The sequence below is a fragment of the Squalius cephalus genome, assembly GCF_949319135.1.
Source record: "Squalius cephalus genome assembly, chromosome: 7".
Taxonomy (NCBI): Eukaryota; Metazoa; Chordata; class Actinopteri; order Cypriniformes; family Leuciscidae; genus Squalius; species Squalius cephalus.
In genome coordinates, this window is record NC_137128.1 from 771,902 (window position 1) to 783,109 (window position 11,208).

Below are 11,208 nucleotides of genomic sequence, written 5' to 3' on the forward strand. Positions count from 1 at the left end.
ACCCACTTTGGGAACCACTGCCAATTGAGTGCAGAGTTTTTTTTTTCCTGGTTCGGTTGAGACACGCCCCATAATCAAATATCTGTGGAGCAGTCTCAGACTCACATTCTGACTAGAATATGAGTATGACGAAGTCATGCATCAGATAACAGAAAAAGAAAACAAGCAGCAAAGTTTCAGCATTATTGCAAAACTCTGCTTCCATGGGTTTTATATAATATTTTAACAATGTTATTTTTTTCTTTTTATTGTAAAAAGACATACACGGCATAAGTAATTCACAATGCATTCTGTGTCTGTATGTAGCTTTTCAGGGCAAATAAATCTGGTTCTTGAGTTTTAATGTTCTAAAACTTTACAGCTGTAAGTTACCAATTTATTTAAACTGTAGAGCATTATTAAAATGGTTTAATGAAATAATTGTTTTGGTCAATACAGTGATTTAAGGTATAAAATAAAAACAGGACTCATAACACCCTTGAAAACTTGAGCTGTGCGCCAGTAGTGACTACTGAATATCTGGAGTGACTAATGTTTTTATAAAGTATTAGTCACTAGTGACTACAAAAATCTAGAACCCAGGGGAAACCCTGGCGGGATCTCTGGTTTAGGCACAGAGCTGCACAACAGCGCCAGAACCGTGTAGCAGCAGCAGCAGTATTACATCCGTAGTGGTTTAGCACTACCATAGAGAATGAATGGGAAATGGTTTAGGGCGGTTTAGCTAAACAATTCTCGATCGCCGATAGATAAGTTCTAAGCTTAAACCACTACTCCATACTACCAGACTGAACTATAATTCCAATAATTTTATATAGTAATTACCCTTTAAGGTTTTCTCTAAAAACACGAGCATAACATTTAAAAAGGTTAAATGAGATGAGGTAACACCTGACAACAGCAGAAACCTACCTATTGTAAATGCGTTCAATTGAAATGTGTCGATTTGAACGGGACATGTTACATACATAAATATAAACAACACAAGACCAATTAACCAGTTACAAATCGTTTGCTTTATTTTTTAGCAGAGACTCTAAGATGAATATTAACTCTATAGGCTATTCAACTTTAACTGTTTAAATACAATATGCACAACCCAGAAAACAGAAAGTGAATAACACAACGCAGACTTCCTTACACCACATATTGACTCAACCTGAAAATAATCCTCTCGATTTAAAAGAGAACCTTGTCACGCACTGACGGCAGGGAAGCACATATTTTGAAATGACTCCGGGGGAAAAGCAGGAGTGATTTCATTCTGGAAGGAGGGGCGCGCAGCTCCAGAGTGAGTGAGGCGTGACTAGAGGAGGAGTGATACAGGGAGATTCCTGACATTTCAAATTTGACTATAGTCACCCGTGGCACTGAGAGGGTTAAGTTTACCACAAAAAAAAAAACAAAGATGGCCACCAGCAACCACTCAATTTCCTTATTTTTAAAGTGTTATGTGAAAAAAGTGCCTAAAAATAGGACATTGTGGATAATGGAAACATGCTTTTCTCAATAGTCTTATTTGGTGGCAAATGGCCTATAGGTGGCACCATAATAGGAATGCCATATATTGTCTCATGTTAAAGTGCAAGAACTCTTAAACTGTCAAACTTGAACCTTCACATGTGTTTTTTGGAGATACTTGTTCATTTTGCAGCCTCCCCAGTCTAACCCAATATGAATATTGTTCACTGTTAAATGTCTGTAAAATAATTTCATCTCTCTGTATGATTTTTGTCCCTAATGATATTTGTAAGCAATTCTAATAAGAATTTATGTCAATTCTGCATAACATAAAAAAGTATCATTTTCAAAAATCCAAGCAGAGCAGAAGCAGATGATATAGAAAAATGTAAAATGTAATTAATGAAGAAAGGCTTGTATTTAGCATGTTACAGCTGCCCCTCGAGGAAAAAAACACCATGCCCTAATTTTTATTTTTCCTGCATGACCTCCAGTTTAACAATGACATATATAATGCTATCCTGGTACTCCTCAGAGCTCGGTGTGACTTTCTCCACTGCATCTTTGTATTCCTGAATAACTGTCTCAAGGTTGGATTTTTCGATGGCCCCAAGGATCGCACTGGCAATCGCATCGATGGCAAACCCTAACACCCCTATACCAATCATAGCCACAGCGCAGGTACTGATCCTGCCCAGGGTTGAGACGATTCGACTAAAGATTACCCCTTTGTTAATTAATTCAACCACAGCAACAGAAGCAGCCATTGTCACGATGCCCATTGTGGTAGTTAGAGCCCGAGAAGCTATTTCAATCCTGTCAGAATTAGGCGTAGATATATCGCGGAGCTTTTTGTACAACTCTGGGTCCAGTTTTGCCTTCAGCTTCTCATCAATGTGGGTCAGCTCCTTTTGGATCTCGCTGATGGCACCGATTAGGGTATCACAGTTTTCTCTGATGCTGGCTTGGTTGTTAAGAGTGATGTGTGGCAAAGAGCACTTGAACTCTGTGTTGAGAAGCTTGGAAAGCCGGTTGGTGGCATTGAAGTTTTGAGTCATGCAGGACAACAGCTGTTGACTCAGACGGATCACCTCCTCACGCCGCCCGGGGTTGCCTGGAAAGAATAAGTCACTCCAAGACATTCTGAGTGAGGACCTGGATTTGAAAAGAAAATGAAGATAAGAGGTGGTGCACATTAACCCCCTGAGGTGGGCGGTATCGCCGGCGATACCAGGTCGCTTTTTTTTTTTTTATTAGTGTAAAAGAAACTCATAAATACTCTGTTGACTTTGATTTTCCATAGGAGTTTCATACATCAATCGATTCTGTTAAATGTGTATTATTTTTGTGTATACTCACAATAAAAACAAAGTGTTGTGCTTTTCGCCAAATAAAGAAAAATAAACATGATGCGAGTTCTGCCTTCTCTCTGTCAGTGTAGTCCATTCTGAAACGCGTCCGAAAATGAACAATAACTCAGCGAATACTCAGTCAAACAGGCATACAGACACACAGGCATGAAGCTTGAATTCTCTTCTTTTAAATGAAGTAATATATATAAAAAACAAATATTCTCATCTTGTGAAATCTGTATTAAAAGAGAGCGATTCCAGTCGAGCTCATTACAGCTCATTCAAATGTAATGTGACTCTGCCTACGGAGAGCGCATGCTATTCAAACGCAAATGAATGAGGCAATCCACGCAAACCTGTGAACGCCCACATATCAGCTCGAGAAAACACAAGTTTAGATCATTACTTGTTTACACCGTCTCGCAGCGCTGTGATGAATAACAATAATGGAAAAAGTACCTCAGAAGTGCGGGTATATCGAGGAGCGAGCTGAGGAATACTGTAAGTTTTTTTTTTCTTCTCACGTGAATCGGGTTTCTGTTTATGAATGAATGAACGGCAGAGATGCGCGCTGTTTACCACAGCTCGCAAAAAGACAGTTTAAATTTAAATCGCGTGTGTGAATGAATGATGATGTTTTAGCAAACTGTATTACTATACTGAGATGAGTAGAAATCGACTGAAATATGTTGAAATAAAATGTAGGCTATTTGTATAAGCAATACGTATTAAACTGCAAATTAACATTTATATGCCCTAATATTTCATAAAAACGTTACAGTCAGGCGAAATATGAAAGACAACATTTTGTTGACTAAATTTGAGTACAGTTTTTACTGTAGAATATACTGCCACATCAAATAAGCTTTTGTTTAGCAATTTTTATATATATATATAAAATTCTTTTTTTGTCAAAAATAAAGTCATCAACTAAGATGTTAGCTGTTCCAATGTTGGCTATATTCAAACTAATGAATACATAGATAAAATGTAGGCCTATAATAATTTTTTTTTTACAAAGAAAGAGTACACTTGAAATATTGTTGAAATTTTAATTAAGTTGGCTTGAGAAAGCCAACTTACTGAAATCCTATTTAAACTTAATATTATTATTATTCTTCTGACCCTAAATTTACAACTCTAACTCCCCCTAGAGCTTTAACTCTACAAACTCCAAACTCGGGTCAGACCTTCAGACTGTTCTGACTCGAGTTGCTATATCTTTTCAGACTGATTTGACTTTCAGTTTTCTTAAAAATTAATATTAAAAACCATAAAAATCCCATTGACTTGCATTGCAGACTGTTCAAATTGAGCCAAGACTACGGTGGCCCATTAGTGTACAAGCCAAAAACTCAAATCTAAACTCTCTGAAGCATTAGGCTCAATTAAACTACCATTCTAAATCAATCAATCAATCAATCAATCAATCAATCTATCTATCTATCTATCTATCTATCTATCTATCTATCTATCTATCTATCTATCTATCTATCTATCTATCTATCTTTTTTCTTTCTTTCTTTTTAACTAATCTATCTATCTATCTATCTATCTATCTATCTATCTATCTTTTTTCTTTCTTTCTTTTTAACTAATCTATCTATCTATCTATCTATCTATCTATCTATCTATCTATCTATCTATCTATCTATCTATCTATCTGTCTGTCTGTCTGTCTGTCTGTCTGTCTGTCTAACTTATCTTTCTTTCTTTCTTTCTTTCTTTCTTTCTTTCTTTCTTTCTTTCTTTCTTTCTTTCTTTATCTACCTATCTTTCTAACTAACTTATCTATCTTTCTTTTTTAACTAATCTATCTATCTTTCCAACTTATCTATCTTTCTTTCTTTCTTTTTAACTAATCTATATTTCTAACTTATCTATATTTCTTTCTTTCTTTTCAACTAATCTATCTTTCTAACTTACTTATCTATCTATCTATCTATCTATCTATCTATCTATCTATCTATCTATCATTCTTTCTTAATAATCTATCTATCTTTCTAACTAACTAACTAACTTATATTTATTTATTTATTACTAATCTATCTATCTATCTTTCTAACTAACTAACTTATATTTATTTATTTATTACTAATCTATCTATCTTTCTAACTAACTTATCTATCTTTCTTTCTTTTTAACTAATCTATCTATCTTTCTAACTTACTTATCTATCTATCTATCTATCTATCTATCTATCTATCTATCTATCTATCTATCTATCTATCTATCTATCTATCTATCAAACTTATCTATCATTCTTTCTTACTAATCTATCTATCTTTCTAACTAACTTATATTTATTTATTTATTACTAATCTATCTATCTTTCTAACTAACTTATAAATCTTTCTTTCTTTTTAACTAATCTATCTATCATTCTAACTTACTTTATCTAACTTATCTTTCTTTCTTTCTTTATCTACCTATCTTTCTAACTAACTTATCTATCTTTCTTTTTTAACTAATCTATCTATCTTTCTAAATGATCTATCTTTCTTTATTTCTTACTAATCTATCTTTCTTTCTAACTTATCTATCTTTCTTTCTTTCTTACTAATCGATCTATCTTTCTAACTATATATCTTTTTTAACTAATCTATCCATCTTTCTAACTAACTTATCTATCTTTCTTTCTAACTAATCTATCTATCTATCTATCTATCTATCTATCTATCTATCTATCTATCTATCTATCTATCTTTCTAACTTACTTATCTTTCTTTCTTTCTTTCTTTCTTACTAATCTATCTATCTTTCTAACTTAAAACTAACTTATCTATCTTTCTTTCTTTCTTTTTAACTAATCTATCTTTCTAACTAACTTATCTTTCTTTCTTTCTTTTAAATAATCTATCTTTCTAACTAACTTATCTATCTTTCTTTCTTTTTAACTAATCTATCTTTCTAACTAACTTATCTATCTTTCTTTCTTTTAACTAATATATCTATCTTTCTAACTAACTTATCTTTCTTTCTTTCTTACTAATCTATCTATCTATCTTTCTAACTAACTTATCTTTCTTTCTTACTAATCTATCTATCTTTCTAACTAAAAAACTAACTTATCTATCTTTCATTTTCTTTCTTTTTAACTAATCTATCTATCTTTCTAACTAACTTATCTATCTTTCTAACTAATCTATCTATCTTTCTAACTAACTTTGCTATCTTTCTTTCTTTTTAACTAATCTATCTTTCTAACTAACTTATCTTTCTTTCTTTCTTTCTTTCTTTCTTTCTTACTAATCTATCTATCTTTCTAACTATCTATCTTTATTTCTAACTAATATATCTATCTTTCTTTTTAACTAACTTATATATCTTTCTTTCTAACTAATATATCTATCTTTATAACTAATCTATCTATCTTTCTAACTAATATATCTATCTTTCTTTATAACTAATCTATCTATCTTTCTAACTAACTTATCTATCTATCTATCTATCTTTCTTTCTAACTAATCTATCTATCTTTCTAACTAACTAGCTAATCTATCTATCTTTCTTTCTTACTAATCTATCAATCTTTCTAACTAACTTATCTATCTTTCTTTCTTTATCTATCTATCTATCTTTCTAACTAACTAACTTATCTTTCTTTCTTTCTTTCTTTCTTTGTAACTATTCTATCTATCTTTCTAACTTATCTATCTTTTTTAACTAATCTATCCATCTTTCTAACTAACTTATCTATCTTTCTTGCTTTCTAACTTATCTTTCTTTCATTCTTACTAATCGATCTATCTTTCTAACTATATATATTTTTTAACTAATCTATCCATCTTTCTAACTAACTTATCTATCTATCCATCCATCCATCCATCCATCCATCCATCCATCCATCCATCCATCCTTCTTTCTTTCTTTCTTTCTTTCTTTCTTTCTTTCTTTCTTTCTTTCTTTCTAACTAATCTATCTATCTTTCTAACTTACTTATCTTTCTTTCTTTCTTACTAATCTATCTATCTTTCTAACTTAAAACTAACTTATCTATCTTTCTTTCCTTCTTTTTAACTAATCTATCTTTCTAACTAACTTATCTTTCTTTCTTTCTTTCTTTTAAATAATCTATCTTTCTAACTAACTTATCTATCTTTCTTTCTTTTAACTAATCTATCTATCTATCTTTCTAACTAACTTATCTTTCTTTCTTTCTTACTAATCTATCTATCTTTCTAACTAAAAAACGAACTTATCTATCTTTCTTTCTTTTTAACTAATCTAACTTATCTATCTCTCTTTCTTTCTTTTTAACTAACTTATCTATCTTTCTTTCTTTTTAACTAATCTATCTATCTTTCTTTCTTACTAATCTATCTTTCTTTCTTACTGATCTATCTATCTATCTATCTATCTATCTATCTATCTATCTATCTATCTTTCTTTATTTCTAACTAATCTATCTATCTATCTTTCTAACTAACTTATCTTTCTTTCTTTCTAACTAATCTATCTATCTTTCTAACTAAAAAACAAACTTATCTATCTTTCTTTCTTTTTAACTAATCTAACTTATCTATCTCTCTTTCTTTTTAACTAACTTATCTATCTTTCTTTCTTTTTAACTAATCTATCTATCTTTCTTTCTTACTAATCTATCTTTCTTTCTTACTGATCTATCTATCTATCTATCTATCTATCTATCTATCTATCTATCTATCTAACTATCTATCTTTCTTTATTTCTAACTAATCTATCTATCTATCTTTCTAACTAACTTATCTTTCTTTCTTTCTAACTAATCTATCTATCTTTCTAACTAAAAAACAAACTTATCTATCTTTCTTTCTTTTTAACTAATCTAACTTATCTATCTCTCTTTCTTTTTAACTAACTTATCTATCTTTCTTTCTTTTTAACTAATCTATCTATCTTTCTTTCTTACTGATCTATCTATCTATCTATCTATCTATCTATCTATCTATCTAACTTATCTTTCTTTCTTTCTAACTAATCTATCTATCTTTCTAACTAACTTATCTATGTTTCTATCTAACAAATCTATCTTTCTTTCTAACTAACTAATCTATCTTTCTTTAATTCTAACTAATAAATCTATCTTTCTAACTAATCTTTCTCTCTTTCTTTCTAACTAATTAATCTTTCTTTCTAACTAATCAATCTTTCTTTCTTTGTTTCTAATCTTTCTTTCTAACTAATCCTTCTTTCTTTCTTTCTTTCTTTCTTTCTTTCTTTCTTTCTTTCTATCTAATCCTTCTTTCTTTCTAACTAATCCTTCTTTCTTCCATTATTTTCTTTCTTTCTTTTTAACTAATCTTTCTTACTTTCTTTCTTTTTCTTTCTTTCTTTCTTTCTTTCTTTCTTTCTTTCTTTCTTTCTTTCTTTCTTTCTAACTAATGCTTTCTTTCTTTCTAACTAATCCTTCTTTCTTTCTTTCTTTCTTACTAATCCTTCTTTCTTTCTAACTAATCCTTCTTTCTTCCTTTCTTTTCTTTCTTTCTACCTAATCTTTCTTTATTCTTTCTTTCTTTCTTTCTTTCTTTCTTTCTTTCTTTCTTTCTTTCTTTCTAACTAATCCTTCTGTCTTTCTTTCTTTTCTTTCTTTCTACCTAATATTTCTTTATTTTTTCTTTCATTATTTCTTTCTACCTAATCTTTCTTTCTTTCTTTCTTTCTTTCTTTCTTTCTTTCTTTCTTTCTTTTCTTTCTTTCTAACTAATCTTTCTTTCTTTCTTCCTAACTAATCTTTCTTTCTTTCTTTCTAACTAATCTTTCTTTCTTTCTTTCTTTCTTTCTTTCTTTCTTTCTAACTAATCATTTCTTTCTAACTAATCCTTCTTTCTTTTTTCTTTCTTTCTTTCTTTCTTTCTTTCTTTCTTTCTTTCTTTCTTTCTTTCTAACTAATCTTTCCAACTAATCTTTCCAACTAATCTTTCTTTCTTTCTAACTAATCAATCTTTCTTTCTTTCTAACTAAATTTTCTTTCTTCCTTTCTAACGGATATTACTTTCTAACTAATCTTTCTTTCTTTCTAACTAATCTTTCCAACTAATCTTTCTTTCTTTCTAACTAATCAATCTTTCTCTCTTTCTTTCTTTCTAACTAATCAACTCTTTCTTTCTTTCTTTCTTTATCTATCTATCTATCTATCTATCTATCTATCTTCAAATGTTTTCTATCTATCTATCAAACTAATCTTTCTTTTTCTTTCTAACTAATCTGTTTCTTTTTTTCTAACTATTCTTTCTTTCTTACAAACTATCTATCTATCAAACTTTAACCTACTTTAAACATCAAACTACTTTAAACTTCTTCAAACTATCTGGTCCGGCTTTCTCAAGCCAACTTAAAGTTTGTCTCAACAAACTTTTTTTTCTAGTTATTGTTGTAATTGTAACCTTTTTAATAAAATAGCAAAACATATTTACAAGATAGATGCAAGCAAAATCTTAAATGGTCAATATAAGTCTTCTTCTAAATATATATTTTGTCCTTGCATTGTGGCTCAGTCAGTGTCACACCTGAATGCATGGCTCATTATGCAGAGTGGGTGGGACATTGTATCCTAAGGTGTAAACCACTCCTCATTCATGCCCACTCGCATATTGGCTTTCCAAGCAAAACCTGTTTTACATCAATTTAAATCAATGTATTGTTTTATGTGAATGATAAAGCAAGACTATTTTCACATAATTTTGAAGCCAGAACTCGAAGGAAGAACATCCATTAGTCAAAAGTCTTATTCATGCATTCATGCTTTTTTCAGTTATTTATAAACATGTTAATGGCAAAGGTGTAAATTCACTCAATATAGCACAAACAGGGCTACCATAATATGCGAGCAACGTGTATGTAGATGTTTGTATTTTTAAGAGAATAATGTTTATGCGTGGTTATTGGAAAAAAATAAAATGAAAGTTGCTGATTTAAGAACACAAAACACATATTAAATATGTGTCAACAAGACTTTTGACTAATTTATGTTGTCTCTTTAAGTTCTAGCTTCAAAATTATGTGAAAATCATCCTACATAATTGTTCACATAAAACACTACATTGATTTAAACATTGTAAAACAGTTTTTTTGTCAGAAGAGGTTTATGCGTGGGAGTGGTAATGGGCCATCAATATTAATGAGATTCAGACCAGGGGTGTGACATAGACGCTCCCTCAAGTGCTAATGGGCCATCGAGTGAGGCAGCCTGAACAAAGAATGAGGAGATTCAAATGTTTTGTTTTTCAATCTGTTTTATTGTAATTTTGTAAAAACAAAAGTAAAGGCAGGTATCTCACAGTAAATGCTTATGCCCCGTTGATGCGGGCTCTAAGCAAATCAAATGTGACCAAAATAAATAATCAGTCGGCTATAAACAAAGCAATTGTGAGCTATAAATAAACAAAAGTAAAAGGCAGGTATCTAAACATGATCTAAACATATCATTTAGGCTACACATACACATACAAATTTCCTAACCAAGGGGTGTAGCATACACAAAAAAAAAACCCCAAAAAAACATTTTTGACATTGAAATGGTACAAGGTATTAAATTCATGGTATAGATATGCACTTTCATTAGATCGTGTTGAATATAGGTAGATATCAAATGTCAATACTCTGGATGGCAAGTCCACCCAGTATAATATGTAAGCTCATGTTTTGAATAGCTTGTCAACTAATGCAAGTAAGAATAAATACTTACTCATCCGAAATTCTATCCACGGCTGCATCAAGTCGCTCTTCAAAATACAAACGGTCGTCATCAGAGTAGTCGCGCTCCTCTTCTGATGAAAATCTGGACTCTTCGTCGCTAGTATCCAGGACGAACTGAAGGGCTTCCGCACCGGTGTACCGTGTCATCTTCCCAACGCGCAGGTGACAAAATGATGAAACTTAAAGCGTTTAATGCATTTGCTTGGGGGCGTTTACCTGTTTTGCATAGAGGGCTTAGCACATTGTCTTGTGAATAGCGCGCTCCGTGAGTAGGCGTGAACGAATTAAAGTCAATGAGCTCGTAATTAGCTCGACTGGAATCGCTCTCTTTTTATACAGATTACAGAAGCTGATAATATTTGTTTTTTATATAAATGACTTCATTTAACACATGCGATCTCAAGCTTTATGCCCGTGGGTCTGTTTGCCTGTTTGACTGAATTTTCGCGGAGTTATAGATCATTTTCGAACGCGTTTCAAATTGGAGTTTTCTGACAGACAGAAGGCAGACATCGAAACATGTTAAAGTTTCTTTATTTGTCAAAAAGCAAAACACTTTATTTTTATTGTGAGTATCCTGAAAAAAAAAATAGAAACTGAACAGGATCGATTGATGTATAACACGAAAATTAAAGATCAAAATTAACAGAGCATTTTGTGTTTATTTTTCATTGCTAAAAAAAAAAACGAGCAAAACGCGCCGGCGCGTTTTTGGTCC

At 31.1% G+C, this 11,208-nt stretch overlaps 1 protein-coding gene across 1 annotated transcript; it reads right to left on the bottom strand.

Annotated features, from left to right (window-relative positions):
- Positions 1-256: 256 nt before the first annotated feature.
- LOC307161623 (single-pass membrane and coiled-coil domain-containing protein 3-like) lies at positions 257-10,637 on the bottom strand (the record flags this gene model as incomplete). The annotated part of the gene is made up of 2 exons (XM_079876480.1): positions 257-2,616; positions 10,480-10,637. The coding sequence occupies 2 exons, from the start codon at positions 10,635-10,637 to the stop codon at positions 1,932-1,934; spliced, it is 843 nt and encodes a 280-aa protein (XP_079732606.1). The 3' UTR covers positions 257-1,931.
- Positions 10,638-11,208: the final 571 nt, after the last annotated feature.